The sequence below is a fragment of the Vigna unguiculata genome, chromosome 7, assembly GCF_004118075.2.
Source record: "Vigna unguiculata cultivar IT97K-499-35 chromosome 7, ASM411807v1, whole genome shotgun sequence".
NCBI lineage: Eukaryota > Viridiplantae > Streptophyta > Magnoliopsida > Fabales > Fabaceae > Vigna > Vigna unguiculata.
The window spans coordinates 7,963,970-7,980,518 of NC_040285.1; the positions used below are offsets into that span (position 1 = coordinate 7,963,970).

Genomic DNA, 16,549 nt, shown 5'->3' on the forward strand with positions numbered 1-16,549 from the left:
ATCATCTTATTATAACCGTGGAGATTATTAATAACAAAAATGTAATCATTATATTCAAGACGAATTTATACTATATAAATGAATCAAAATCTCTTTTAATAATTCAGTTTTGTAAGATTAAATTAAATTTAAAATTTATTTTTTAAAATAATAAATTTTAATGAGATTTATTGGTAGTTGAGCTTATGGTGTCATGAGTTATTGGATCACTCATTAACATCGAATTTCATGTTTGAGGTATATATATATATATATACTTCATAAAGATGTGTTTTGGAGATCTTAGATCAATTAAAAATAAAATGAATTTGTACGGTTGAGTAATTCCATATATTTTAGAAATAAAGTTAAGAAGTGAATTTTAAACTCAATATCACAAAACCAGCTTGTAAGATGAGATTTAGACTCACTTATATATTATAAAATCGTATTAGTCGATGTGAAATTTCTAACATACACCCTCACGACGAGACATATCTATATTAAGCGTGAGACTAAACATTAATAAATGATCTAATATCGGATGACATAGACTCAATAAATAACAAATTTCAGTATAATAAACTAATACTCATAACTCTAAAATCATATTAATAAATTAATTTTAACATAACTCAACTTTACAAAATCAATTTATAAAATGCGATTTTCATCCACTTGTAAAATCTGAAATTGTTTTATCTACGATGAATATGAAGTTTCCAACAAATAAAGTGATTGACTAACATAATTATGATAACAATTATTGTCGTCCGAAGCTCAGCTTAAAAACAATCTGTGCAAGAATGGGTGGGGCCACGCTGTATAATAAAGCACAACCTGTACATGTTTATTTGGAGGACTTCACATCACAAAAAAAGGTTCTTCTTTTCTTTTCATTTTTCACTTTTTATTTTTCTGTTAAAGTAATTCAGCATTGCACAAGGAATGTAAAGGGGTGGTAAGAAGAAGTGATGCGAATCGAACATGATTCTATTTTATGTTCTTGTTCAACTCAAAATTGAGGGTTTAAGTACATGAATAAATTTTTTCGGATTAATTCTTATACTTCAAAACAAATAGCGTTATGCCACTTTCCTCATATGAAATTTATGCAATGTGATTGGAAGAAATTACATTGATTAAGTAAATGACCTTTGTTCATCTCCTTATTTAATAGATGTCACTTGTTAGTGGAATATGAAAGAGAAAATTCCAAGCATACATCTTTTGCAATGATTCATTCCATGAGTTGAATACAGGACCTTAATTAAAATTGTTCCACAAATTCAACTCATTGTCATGATTTAAATTAGAATTAAATGTGTTTTTGTTCCTTAATTTTTAGTGAAAATTAGAATTTGTCTTTTTTTAAAATTTTAGTCAAATTTAATCTCCTAATTTTAGTAATGTGTCATTTTAACCAAATTTTATTAAATTTATTTAAAGGTTCAAACACGTTTTATAATAATATTTGAGTTGTTTACACCGTTTGACACATTTTTACACATTTTTGCTTCATTAATAGTTAAGAGATGCATTCGAAACGTCAAAATAAACTTAAGAAAACTTGGTTAAAAAGACTAAATTTAAGCATTTCTAGAATTGAGAAACTAAATTGAACAAAATTTTTTAAGATTGACTAATTTCAATTTTCACATAGAAGTTTTTGAACCAAAAATATATTTAACTCTTCAAATTATTTGATTACTTAATATATTATATTTTAATTTTATAACATAATATTATTTTGAATAAATTAATTTTTTGTATACTATTTTTTTTTCTTTTACAAGATTTAATTACTTAGTCATTTAATAAAATAAAATTTTTTAATTTTATTTTGTAAAATACTATTATTTAAAAATAGTTATAATAGTTTTATCTTAGGAATATAAATATTTTTAAAATAAAACATATTTATTATTAACATAATATAAATATTTTTATTATTGAATATTCTTCGTATTTAATGTATAAAATTTAATTGATAATCTCTAATAAATAATTATACTAATCATATGTGTATAGAAGTAGTATAAAGATTATATATATACATACATATATATATATATATATATATATATATATATATATATATATATATATATATATATATAAAATCTATTTTATTATTCGCGTTTGTTGATAATTGTCTTAAAAATTAGTTTCTTAGTCATTTGACATTCTTAATTTAATTTATTTTTTATTTATATTTATTTTGTTGCAATATGTACAAAGAAATTATTTCACTTCTTTATCTATTTATTTAATTTTAAATTTATTTGTTCTAAATATAAAAATATACTATAAGAAATTAATAAAAAATTCACCACGTGAAAGTAACAATGATGTTTAACATGATTTTATTTTGATATATAATACTAAAAATCATTTTAAAAATTATTTTTTCAAAATAAATAAATAATAACTTCTTTTAATGTGTGCACTTAAACCTATAATACACGAATATAATACGGGTATTCAATACACAATTTTTTTATATTAAAAAATATAAGATACGATACGTTTTTTATATGTCAATTCATTTTATTAAAGATATATGATGCTATTATAATTTGTTTTAAATGATATCAAAGTTAAAAAAATATTAAATATATTAAACTCAATATATGAATTAAAAATGATAAAACATACTTAAAAACCAAATTAATATTAAAGAAAGAAATCGTAAAAAAATAAAATAAGAAATTTTTAAGAAATTGAAGAAAATCTGATTAATAAATTAAAGATAATATTTAAATTTGTGGATTATTGATATTGGAGATTATTAATATTAAAGATAGTAATTAAAAAATAATAAAAATCCTTTAATAAATTAAAAATGGGCTTATCTGTATCATGAAACAGTTCTATTAACTTTGTGAACTATTGATAAAACACTGATGCGAATTATCCATGTCAGATTCATTCTGGACACGGATACACAGACATCACTCACGTATCCGTAGATCAAAGACTTACACACATTTTAATCATCACTAAAATAATTTTCTCTAACATATTTTCAATATATTTATTATTTTAAAAAACTAATATTTGAAGTATTAAATCTTCTTTTTATACTATTTTTGTTTTTCATTTTTAGTTTTATCATTTATGACTTCTAATTATTTGATCATTTAATAAAATTAAATTTAAAAATTTTTATTTATTTTTATTTATTCCAACAATATTATTTAAGAAATAATATATATTCGTTAATGATACAAATTATTTTCATTGTCATATAAAAAAATTGTCATATAATAATCTCATCTTACAGATAAATATCCACACAAAATTATATTTATCATCATTATATTAAATTATTATATAAATATTTCTATTGTTGATTATTCTTTATATTTTTATTATGGCAAAATTAATTCGATATTATTAAAAAAAAACATGAATTATATATAAACATAAAAATTCGTATAAGATTTTAAATAATTGTATTTGTAACAAAAATAAATTAAAAGATTGTATTAAATAATTTATTTCTAAGGATTAAAATATAAGTTATAGTATTTCTAACTTCAAATTGTTGTGAGTTTAATAAAACTGAAAAATAAAGTGAAAACTAACATGTTAATTGTCTCAAAATATAATGTATTTATATTGTCATTAGTTTGAGAGCCTAAGAATATATTATATATAGAGAGATATATTTTTATATATATTGAATGAATCTATCAACAAACACTAGATAAATATAATAAAAAAATATTAGACAAAAATAACTTATATTTGAAATTTTTTTTCAATACTATTTTTTTTATTTTTAATTCCATTCTTTTATGATTTTTAATTACTTTGTCATTCATTAAAATTAAATTTTGGAAAAATATATTTTATTTTTATTTCTTAAAATAATATTATTTAAAAATAATATATTTTTGTAACAGATTGGTTACACTGTCCTAATAATTTTGTCTCAAAAACATTTCAACACAAAATTACATTTATTTTTTTATAATAAATTATGATATAAATATTTTTATTGTTCAATATTTTGTATATTTTTAGTATACAAAACATTACTCTGTATCTTGATTAGACAAGTCTAGATATTAGACGAGTCATTCATATATTGATTAAACGACTTTACCAATATATATTAAACAATTTTCACACACAAGTTGGACGAGTCAATTAATACACATTACATAAATTTGTTCATTCACTTATTAAATAAATCTTACAATATACGTTTAACGAGTTTGTTCATATACTGATTAAATGAGTGTAGTGAAAAGCATTAGATGAGACTAACAATACACATTAGACGTGTCTATCCATACACTCATTATATAAGTATGGCAAAAAACATTAGATGAGTCATTCCTTACATTGATTATACAAGTCTAAGAATACACATTAGACGAGTATATCCATACACTAATCAAATGAGTCTTGTAACACACATTAGACAAGTTTGTCTATCTCTAATTAAATGAGTCTGTTCATACATGTATCATGTGAGTCTATTAATACACATTAAATGGCTTTAGCCATTATCTAAGTAGACGAGTCTTACAATACACTAGATATGTTTGTCCATATATTGATTAGATGAGTCTAACAATACACATTAGATGAGTGTGTCCATATATTGATTAAATGAGTCTAACAACACATATTAGACGTTTATCAATGCACTAATTAGACGAGTTTAACAATACACATTAGAGTAGTCTGTTCATACACTAATTTATACTTTTAGTGAGTCTAGTCTACATGTTTTTGCACATATCCTTTATATTTTTAGAGAGTCTATGATGATTCCTTCTCCAAGCTAGGTTGCGCCAAGCATGAAGAGAACCTCAAAGGGTGCGATAGCTATATGGTAAATGGGTGAAGTGGTGTGCATATGGTGAAGGTGTGGTGATGTTTGAGTGCTCTTAAGAGGTTTGGGTCAACTCAAGAGGAAGGGTGACTAGAGGAAACCTAAAGGCGAATGCTCTTAGTGCCTACCGTAGGCCCAAAAATCCTATACTACTACCCTAGGCCCAAATATAAGGTCCAAAGAAAACCTTAGACTAATTGGTTCATTATACAAGACAATAAAGAAAATCCTATATTATTAGCCTCATAATTATTAGCCTCATAATACAATGCCCAAAAGAAACCTATTATACTAAGAACAATAATTCACTAGTCCAAGAGAAAATAAAAGAAACCTATTATACTAAGAACAATAATTCACTAGTCCAAGAGAAAATATTTTTGCACATGGTTTATCCTTTGTATTTTTACAAAGTCTACTATTTAAATTTTTTAGGCTTAATTAGTCGAATAGTACCTGCTTTCATTCGGAAGTTTTAGTTTGATACCCGCTTTTAAAAAAGTTTCAATTTTGTCCCAACTTTTGAAAAATTGTTTCAATTAGGTCCTTTTCAGTAAAAAATTAACGCTGTTAACGGCGTGCCACGTGTCAGGCTATGGTTTTTTTACTTTTTTTAATTTTTTTAAATTTTATTTTGAATTTTAAAAAAATTGCCACGTGTCAAATCCTTGGTGTGACACATGGCATTATCAGTGCCACATGACAAGGTACTGCCACGTGTCAGTGTCCTGTCAAGTGTCATTGTGTTGATTTCAATTTAGTCCTCACATGTATCTATTTGTTTTAATTTAGTACCTATAGATGTTTATTTGTTTCAATTTAGTCCCCATTCTTTTTGTTTCAATTTAGTCCAAATATTTTTTTTTTTGAAAATAGAAAAAATATTGTATCTCTTTTAAGACAACATTTATTATTTATATAAATATTATATTGATATTTGTTACTAAAAAATGACTTACAAAATTAAGTATTGATATTTATATTAAAGTTGAGTGGTAAAAGTGATGAATAACAAATCATGGATTAATAATTAAGATAAAAATGTAATATGTTATGATGTCATTTTTAACAAAAAAAATGAATATTATTGAAATTGTTATACTCATGTTTTGTTATTTATGACTTTTACTATTAAAATTTAATATAAATATAAGTAATTAATTTTGTAAGTCATTTTTAATAACAAATATCAATATAACATTTATATAAATAATAAATTTGGTCTTGAGGGGGAGACAATATTTCTCTATTTTGTAAAAAAATATTCGGACAAGATTGAAACAAATAAAGCGGGGACTAAATTGAAACAAATAAACATATGTGGGGACTAAATTGAAATAAATAGACATATGTGGGGACTAAATTGAAATCAAGACAATTACACTTAGCAGAGACACTAACACGTGGTGGTACCTTGCCACGTGGCACTAACAATGCCACGTGTCACACCAAGGATTTGACACGTGACAAATTTAAAAAAATTTAAAAAAAAAAATTTAAAAAATTTAAAAAAATTAAAAAATTAAAAAAAAAAACCAGAGGTTGACACGTGACACGCCGTTAACTTAATAATTTTTTGTTCTGAAAGGAACCTAATTGAAACACTTTTCAAAAGTTGGGACGAAATTGAAACTTTTTTGAAAACAAATACCAAATTGAAACTTCTGAACGAAAGCGAGTACTATTTGACTAATTAAACCTATTTTTTTATAGACATATTAACTTTCTAATCCTATAAATAATTGTTCACATTAATTTTATTCAAAACTTAATTATAAATTTAAAAATATTTATTATTTATTTTCTTAATCTCTGAATCTCTTTTAATAAACACACGTATACCAACGCATGTCTATGCACAAGTTTAAAACGTAGTGCTATCTAAAAATGATAATTTGAAGTTATTGAAAGTTCCAATCACCTGATTCAAATCCAGAGCGAGGAACAATCTAAAACGGGCAATTTGAGTATTAATAAATGGGACAATATTGAGAATATTTTGTAAAGTTATTTCCTTTAAGAAAAAACTGAAATCTTCTTGAAGGAGATAATACATTTATTTTTATTTTCTTAATTATATTTCTCAGAAAGAATTTTTCTGAAGTTAGTTCGATGGTATGTCTCATTTCCAAGTCAAGAAAATTAAGAGGAAAAAAAAAAAATGGAAAAGAGAAGAGTAGTATAGAAATGCGATTTGCTATGGGACAAGTTTTTAAAGAACTTGTTCTTTGTTTTAAGAACTAAGAAAATGAAGACGATAATAGAATGCTGTGTCTCTGCAAGTGCCACACGTGTCTGTGGCCTTTTGCCATACAGAAATTATAATTCATGTAATAGCATGCTTGCAAATTGTTCAGCTTCATCCTCAACAACAAGAAGAACTTTATCTCTTTCTCTCATCTCCACCACTTTCTCTGCATTCATCTTCTCACTTTCTCCTCCTTCTTCTTCCTCTTCTACTACTTCTTCTTCTTCTTCTTCTTCTTCTTCAAAATTGCCCTTATCAAAGTTCTTTGAGATCCCTGATTCAGGTGGAGTTCAGGCTTTGGACCTCCTTGATGGTTCAGGTGAAGTTCCCTCAGATGGGGATCAGGTATTTATCCCCTTTTCACCTCTACAATACTAACACTTCCCAATCTTTCATATTTGCATTTCATATTCTCATATAGTTAAGTAATTTCAAAGTTTTGGGGTGAAATTGATATATAATTACTCATTTCTTCACTTATATAATGACTACTTTAGAAAACCCTATAGTGCTGATAATATGTGTTATTTTATATGGCTGGTTTTCTGCCATGATGCGTTTACTTTATTGGTAGTGTAAGATAATTTGTAGCATTATATTTATAGTTTATAGAATAATCAACGCATAAACAAGTAAGTTTTTTAATTTTTTTTCATTTATAATGGCTAGGTTAACATTGTAAACATGTTATTTTGAAGGTTGCAATTCACTACTATGGCAGGCTTGCAGCAAAACAGGGATGGCGTTTTGACTCAACCTATGACCACAAAGATGACAATGGCGAACCCAATCCATTTGTCTTTGTCCTTGGCTCTGGCAAGGTATAGAATAGAAGGGAAATGCTAACACTTCCCAATCTTTCTTAATGTTCATGTATATCTAAGATCATGATCATGATCTGTTTGTGAAGCTGCCACTCAAGTGTTTTTGTGGATGGATTGTAAAACTACCTTCTTCATGAATGTTCTTCAAAGTTTGTTATTAAATTATAAATTTATATCCTGTGTTCATGTCATATCTGAATCAAATGTTATGTTCAGGTTATAGCTGGAATTGATGTGGCAGTGAGATCGATGAAAGTAGGAGGTATTCGTAGAGTCATCATACCCCCATCACTTGGGTATCAAAACACATCACAAGAGCCAATCCCACCTAACGTAAGAAATTTTTTCTGCTCCAAACTTATGTTATGCCTTTATACCATATGTCTTCAAAGTAATCTTTTCACAATACTCTCTTCTGCTGTTGGACCAAGGATTGCAGAGAAAACTAGTAATAATCTATCTCCAATATTTCCTTTTAACTAATTGCTGATGATGCCATGTTTTCTTTACCTAAGAACAGCTCCCTGAAACATATGCAGGACACACAATGCACCCTTTGGCTGTGTTATAATGTTTTGTAGTGTTGGACTATCATTCGAGGTCAAAGCAACTCACTACAAAATCAAAAGAAAGAAATAGAAATAGGCTTAAGTCTCATTCTTATATGCTGGATCATTACAATTAATATTTACAAATAATGATGCACACCTGTTTGTTGTTATGCACAAAACAGAAACAACAACAAATTTTTAACGATTTCCTTTTACAACCTAGCTGGCTCATATTTCATATTACTGATAAAAGATAAAATATGAATCTAATAGTTCTTTGGGTCTAATAGAAAGGGTGAGTTGGGCGCCATATCAGGCTGTCAGAAGAATTACAAAAGGGAAACCGAAAAAACAAAAAAGGGGACACTAGACTGATGTTATAAGGACTTTATCTAACACAGCATGGAATATACTGTTATGAGTCTCAAATGAATTACATGAAGTCAGGGTCATAAACTAGTTTATTGAGTTAGATTCTTCTCTTGTGCTTAAGTCAGTACTAATATGTAACATGCCATGTTATATCTTGTGTTTATTTTTCTGACATTGCGAAGTGTCGTTAAATGAAGTAATTACTAGTTGCTGTATAAAGTATATTGTTGATCTTGTTCATATAGTAATCTGTGTCGTATTCCTCCAAAACAAAAGTTCTTTGACAGGCAGAGGTTGTTCACTACCATTTTTAATCCAACTCGCCGTGCAAATGGAGAAGGCTCCACTTTAGGAACAGTTATATTTGATATTGAGCTGGTGAGCGTGAGGCATCAGTGAAGTCAACAAGTATGATCCAACATGGCAATCAAATATATACTGTTATCATTATTGGCAAAGATAAAAACTTATCTTAGCATTGCATAATCATATTGGTTTTGGTCTATTATAGTTTATTCAGTTATATCATGATGTCTGCTGTGTAATTATTAGTTTTGAAGTAATGTAATTATTAACATTGAAAATATTTTTAAGACTATAAATTGATGACACTGGTTAAGTTTACAAACTAAAAGCAAATTAACTTGTAGGACTAACGTTAATTTGGATTTCTAAGAGAGTGACAGAAGTGACGAACTTCTTTTTATTTTTTTTTCCCAAATAGGCAATAAATTACAGTTTTGAGGATTAAAATAATTTGTTATTGTCGGTATAATAGGAGTTAAAAATATATTTATTTAATTAATATGATTGAATAAATTATGAATGTAAATTACATAAATTAATCTATCTCCTACGTATTTGAGCATTTGATTGTCATCACTGAAAGCTATACGAAGACAAACTAATATACAAAGCTAAGCATGTCTTCATTGTTATCTATTTAGGCGTGTTTTAGACCGTTATCAGCACTCAATAAATTATATATATACTTTAAGTCAATGGTTCACGTTGTTATACTCAAGCTAAAATAATAGAAAAAAATTATTTGACACCACCTTTACTTCTATGTACATTTGACACTAGGTATTAATAATAAATATAAATAAAAACATTACAATAAAATAATAATTTTTGAAAGTATAAGTTGGAAGTAAGAAAATTTTTGCAGTGTTAAAGTATCACTGCCCAAAATAATATGATAAAAGGATATAGAAAAAAGGTTTCCCTAATATGAGCACTCCCCGAGGAACGCCAACACGATTTTCTCGCTAAGGATCACCAAGGATTGTTAAGGACATTGAGGTAATTTACTTTCCTCCGATCCAATTCCTTCTCTTCGCCTCCGATTATAAAGCTTTAGAAGATTCGATACTAGATATCGTTACATTTCTTATTTTCCGTTCATTTTTTTTTTAATTTTTTTAATTATTGTGTTCTGTGTTACAGAGTTTAGATCTTTCAAGAATTTACCAGACTATAGAATGCTCCATGCGATCTCAAGGTTTTGATGTTACTTATTGATTGTGTGTTTGTTAATTAATCCAAACAATTTCTTCTTTTCATGTGCATGAGTGTTATTTAGTGGTTGTTTGTTTGCCTCATGTGGCTAAATTGTGATTGCTTTCTAGGGTTGTCGTTCGCGGCCATTGAGCTTGTGCTGGAGAGCAGTGTGTCCACGGTGGAGGAGAGAGAAGCCATGGGTTAGTGAGAGTTGGTGGAAAATGGGGTTGATGAGTATTTAAGATGCTAAATAGCTCTATTACTTTTGCTCTATTACTTTTACAAGTGGTCGGCTATACCTGAATATTTTTTGGATGATCGCATGCACATTTTTCTTAAGTTTTTTTAGTGAGTGGAAGCTAATTGTTTGCATTTTTATGTAAGATTTTTTGCAAGGTTATGGTATATTCTTCTTTTTAATAAATTCTGTTAAAGATGCAATATAACAACCGTTCATGAGTCTTCACTTAACACCTTTACATTTGGGATTGAGAGCTCGTGACAATTTCAAAATGCAGAGTTCTATATCTTAATTTTTTTATAGTTCTTATGAACTTTGATAAAATGACACATGTTCAAGATTAAGCAAGGAAGATTATATTATTATTGTTTGGATTTTATTATAATGAATTGATATTAATTTGAAGTTTGAACTACATTTGAGTGATGACATATGTCTTTTAAGATAAATTGTTCTTTGAACCCATGCACTTCATACAAACTACTATATTTCGTTTCTCCTTTTTGCTATGATATAAACTTTCTTATTTGCTTTACAAGGGAAAAATGTGAAAACAAAGTTGGCTCTAGGTCATTTTGTGACTTATAAGTTATTTGAACTCTACTAATCTTTGTAGCTGAGGTCTCTTTTTGCATTTTTTTTGAAATTCCTAAGGAACAAATGTACATATTACAGTTAAGATGTTGCTATTCTTAAGCTTAAGCTAGAAGAGGTACAAAGGCACTTTAGCAGTTTTCTCAAGAAGTTATATCATGAGGTTTGTTTGCATGATTGAATGTAAGGGTGAAGCTTATATTTATCACTATTAAGATATTTATTTCTCATGCTTTCCTTCTGTGTTTCAACTTCCACTACCGTGTTTATAATTATTCATTTTGTATTGTATTAGATAATATTCTGGCTTGCCACAACCTATAACCACATTGGAGGATTGAAAGTGATGGAGGACTGAAGGTTCTTTGATAAATTGTGCTATTAGTTGCTTATTTTCTATTGAGGATTATGTCTATCTTACTATTCCCCTAAAATATGAACTGGTTCGACATTAGACTTGTAGCTAGATATTTTTTGTCTTAATTATATTTCAATTTGAAAACTAACAACCCCTGACATTTTGATACACATGCACACACATGTAAACAATACTTTATTATAGCATTATAAATACACAAACTATGACGCAGGCATGGAAGTTGTGAGTTTCTCTTCTCTTGGCCCAACACAAAGCCAAATACATATCTTCTATCTTGTTATGCTTAGGTTGCTATAATTGAAACCAAACAGGGGAAGGACTACTCTAAGTTCTCCTCCAAGCTTACTGCTTCCAAAATTTATGGGATAGTCTTTGCCCCACGGGAACAGTCTACAACTACTCTAAGTTGTTGTTTGGATAATGGCCAAGATTAAGGCATAATAATTAAACTAAATAAAATATAATTGTATATTATCTTCATGAGGAATTAAAAATTCAAGTTAGAGCTTAAGAAATATAATTGTTTTGGTATTTAAATCTAAACAAATTTATTTGAATATATATATATATATATATATATATATATATATTATTGTTGTTTAGGGTTTAGGCTAATCACTAGGTGTGAGATGTGTATACACTCTTCCTCTTCCTCAGTTAATTAGATATAGAGTTCTTTCCCCTCTGGTTTTATGGTCTTTATCATGTCAGAGTGATTTTCTTTCAGTAATTTTTGTTTATGCTTTTTATAAAGACATAATCTAGGATCATTCTCATATAAATTTGTACTCTATAACACTATAATTTTCCTTTTCTAGTAAGAAAGGAATTGATTAAGATAAAAGGTAACCGTGAGCATAAGGGTAGAACACCATATGAAGCTAAAAAAAGACTTAGTCTCTAACTGTTGGAGTATAGCCTGGATAATTATTATGGTTCAGTAATCTAGGGAAGCAGAGTTGGTTACAGTACCATTTGGTTATAAACTTTTGTTTCAATTTTGGTGAAGAAAGAGTTAAGCCCAATACTGACATGAAAGTAGAAAATTGATTCATAATCTTTTTGTTCACTATTCATGTTGATGACTTTATCATTTCTATATCGTGCTCCTATGTATAGCTAAGTTATTCATCTTCGGCACAGTACATTATACAACACTTCAGGGCTGCAACAGGGTGTAAGAAGCTGGAGGGGACATTATCTATTACCTTCGATTGCAGATTTTTCAAAGAATACACTTTTGGTGCATACTTGAAGAGAAGAAACCTTGAGCATCACTGTAAAATTATTGTTATATTATATATTTTCAGTGTAACCTTTTTTAGTTTTATTAAGATCTTCATACTCCAAATCCAATCTATGAATCAGTTATGATTCTTTCATATAATTTATTTGATTATGGAAGTGAATTGTTTTCAAGATTTTTACAAAAAGCCTACTCTTTTTTTATCGTTGATCTAAAGTATTCAAATAACTTGTTCATCAAATGAAATATAAAATATGTCTTATTTTATATAAAATAAAATATAGAATTTATTCAATTAAAACTACAAGAAATATTTTATTTAATTAAATTGTAAAATATAAAATATATCAACATATACAAAATTTAAAATAAAATAAAATTCCATTCAAAATATCTATAAAAAATATATAAAGAGTATAATAACATCATTAGCCCCAAAGAATAATATTATATATATATATATATATATATATATATATATATATATATATATATATATATATATATATATTTTAAATTTATAAAATGTTTCTTGCGAATTTTCTTGCAAAATTATTGGTAAAAAAATTATATTTACAAATTCATTTTGGCAGGAAAAATTACTTGCGATATTTTTATAAGAAATTACTTGCGAATTTAAAATACATAAGAAAATTACTTGCGAAATATAAATTCGCAAAAGTACCTACGATTTTTTAAATTGATTTTTTCGCAAGAGAAATTGCTGCGAATTTTTTTCATAAGAAAATTTGATGCGAATATTTTTCATAAAAAAATTTGCAAGAAATTTTCTGCGAATTTTTAAATTCCACGGTAACTAATTACCCACGAAGGTATTACCTACCAATCAAAATTCATACAAAAAATGGCAAGAAACTCTTTTCCTGCAAATTTTTGTAAAAATCTGTAAGAAAGTTTGCATGAAATAATAAAAATTCTAGTAGTGACAGAGATACGACTAAAGAGAATTCAATTTTTATATATATAACACAACTTTCTTAATTTTACTTTTTTCTTAACATATTACATAATTTAATCACTATTAAATCATTTAATATTTAACTAAATGAGTTACCTATTTAATACATTGATTATTTAATAATAGTGTTAAGAAGACCTTTTTTTCTTTGTTTTTACTTTCCTAAACTATCTATAATATACATATTACTAAACTCATATATATATATATATATATATATATATATATATATATATATATATATATATATTAGATTATATTTTATTATTTAGTTAAATTTTTTTATTATTGTATTATAGAGTTAGATGGGTGTTATTATTGCTAGTGCACTGAATACTTTCTATGCGACATAGAAACTTTCATGTGGTGTTAGAAAAAGTTTTTTACGCCGATTTTAGAACTAGTATAGATACAACCAGGAAAGAAAGTTTTTACTTTCTATGTCAGTTTTAGAGTTGACATAGAAAGTTCACATTTTATATAACCATCCCATTTTTATTTTCATACCTAGTTAAAAAAGTCAAGTATTCTTTATATAACCATACCCATACCTAGTTAAAGTAAATTTCTTGAGATGACACAAATTATGTGATATAGCTGGATCTAGGTAATTATGGTTTGGATTTTTAAGATTCAATCCATATTCAATTTAGATCCACATATTGGATAAGATTTTGGATCCAAATACATTCTTTCTACAAAACTAGTTTGGATTTGTTTAAAAACTAGATCCAAATATTTTGATCAAGATTTAAATTCATATCCAAATATATGGATCAAGTTCAAAATCCATAATCCATATTTTATAAAAATACTTAAACTGGAAAACTTATGTCGTCGGGGCCAACTCTATCGAATTTGACATAATTTCGGTCTAGGCCGTCTTGGTCAAATTTCGCTTGAGCCGACTTGGCCGAATTTCAATTGGGGCCGACTTGGCCAAATTTTGGTCACGGTCGACTCGGCCGAATATGACCAAATTTTAGTCGGGGCTGACTTGGTTGAATACGACCTAATTTTGGTTGCAACCGACTCTATTGAATTTGATAGAATATAGTCAAATTTTATCTAGGACTGACTTGGTCGAAGATGGTCAAATTTTGGCCAAACCTGGCTGAATCGAATATGACCTAATCTGGCCCATTGCCGGCTCCGCCAAATTTTTTTTAGGGTCGACTGGATTTTGACTAGGGCGGACTCGACCGAATACAGTCAAATTTCGATTGCGATCGACTCAGCTATATACAACTCAATTTCGTCATGGGCCGAATATGTCCAAATTTGGGTAAAGGCTAATTGGGCAAAATTTAGGCTGCGATCGACTTGTCCGAACTTTGGCCCCGGGTCGACACTGCCAAATTTTGACTAGGGTTGACTTGGACAAATTTTTGTCGAGGTCAACTGGATCATATTCTGCCAAATTTTGGTTGGGACCAACTTAGTCAAATACACCAAAATTTTGGTCGTCGCTGAATTTGGCCAAATTTTGGTTGTGGTTGGCTCATCTAAATTCGATTGAATTTTAGTCGGGACTAACTGGATCAAATTGGATTAGATAAAGAAAATTAGATTTTTTGTCCACCCTTATTACTTGATATTATTCTCCCACACGTTTATGTGTGTAACATCTATTACTAATTTTCTATTATCAAAGCCCAAATTATAATACGCTTTGCATTCTTTGGTGGTTGAACCTTGAGAAGGACCAATTTGCTTTGTTTAATTTTTCGTAAAAAAAAAATATCTTAGAAGATGTTCAAGAAGATCACTATCTTAATCAAGATGGAGTTACAAAAAAGAACATCTTTAACCTCTAAAATCACGTTTTAAAAGTTTTTAGCAATAAGCACTTATCCAAGGTAAATAATATGCATGAAATTATAGAAAATAAGAAGCAAAATGAAGCAAACCTAGGTTGGTTGCAGTGATTGAAAGGGTGGTTAAAAAGAGCATGAGCTAAAATCTAGAAACGTAGATCACTTATTGGAGCATGCCGTCATTTGACAAACTTGTCATCATTGTTTGTCTCTTTCTCCAACATGATGCAACTTAACATGTCTGTGCAGCCAAGAAGAACAATATATTACAAAAGGAGTGGTTGATGATGGGAATTAGGAAGAAAACAAAGGTAAAGAAAAGAGGCTTAATTAAAATTATGACGTTTTGCTAGGATGGTGCAAATTCAACTACTACTCTATTAAGTGAATTAACTATATTAACGACCCGTAGGACCCGCACAGAATCTTTTTGTTATATTACAACGTTAAAGATTTAAGGCAGCTGTTCTAGAAGACTTGAACCACAGAAATCATTAAAGATTAAAAATCCATCAACCATCAAGCTTCACTTTAACAAACCTTCTAATATTACATTCATATTCATATCTTATTCCTATTCTCGATTTAAGACACGACCATTATTGCATGTAATTTTTATTTTCCTAATATATTTTTCTTTATATTGTTAATCATTTTTTTCCAATTTTTGTGCAAGTAAATGTTCACAAAAACTTTACACCTTCGGTCCTCTTCTATTTCTCATCTGAGAGCTAGATCATTGTTCTTCCGATAAACTAATCCAATGATTTATTTTGGAAAATAAGAAAAAAATTATTCCTTAATTAAGGTAGATGAAAAAGTCCAACGTGTTGTAACCTTGCACTTAAATCTTGAAACATTACATCCAAAGCGCTCAGTTTATAGCCATTGTTCCACATATCTATGGTCCATATTTGCCCACTGGTTTTGACTTTTTCATTACCTTATGTTATGTATTAATCTC

General features: G+C 27.7%; 1 protein-coding gene across 1 annotated transcript; it reads left to right on the forward strand.

Moving 5' to 3' along the window:
* The first annotated feature begins 7,038 nt into the window (after positions 1-7,038).
* LOC114192046 (peptidyl-prolyl cis-trans isomerase FKBP17-1, chloroplastic) lies at positions 7,039-9,584 on the forward strand. The gene is made up of 4 exons (XM_028081599.1): positions 7,039-7,424; positions 7,778-7,900; positions 8,120-8,236; positions 9,103-9,584. Exons 1-4 carry the CDS (start codon positions 7,080-7,082, stop codon positions 9,223-9,225), a joined length of 708 nt encoding a protein of 235 aa, XP_027937400.1. The 5' UTR covers positions 7,039-7,079; the 3' UTR covers positions 9,226-9,584.
* The last annotated feature ends 6,965 nt before the right edge of the window (positions 9,585-16,549 follow it).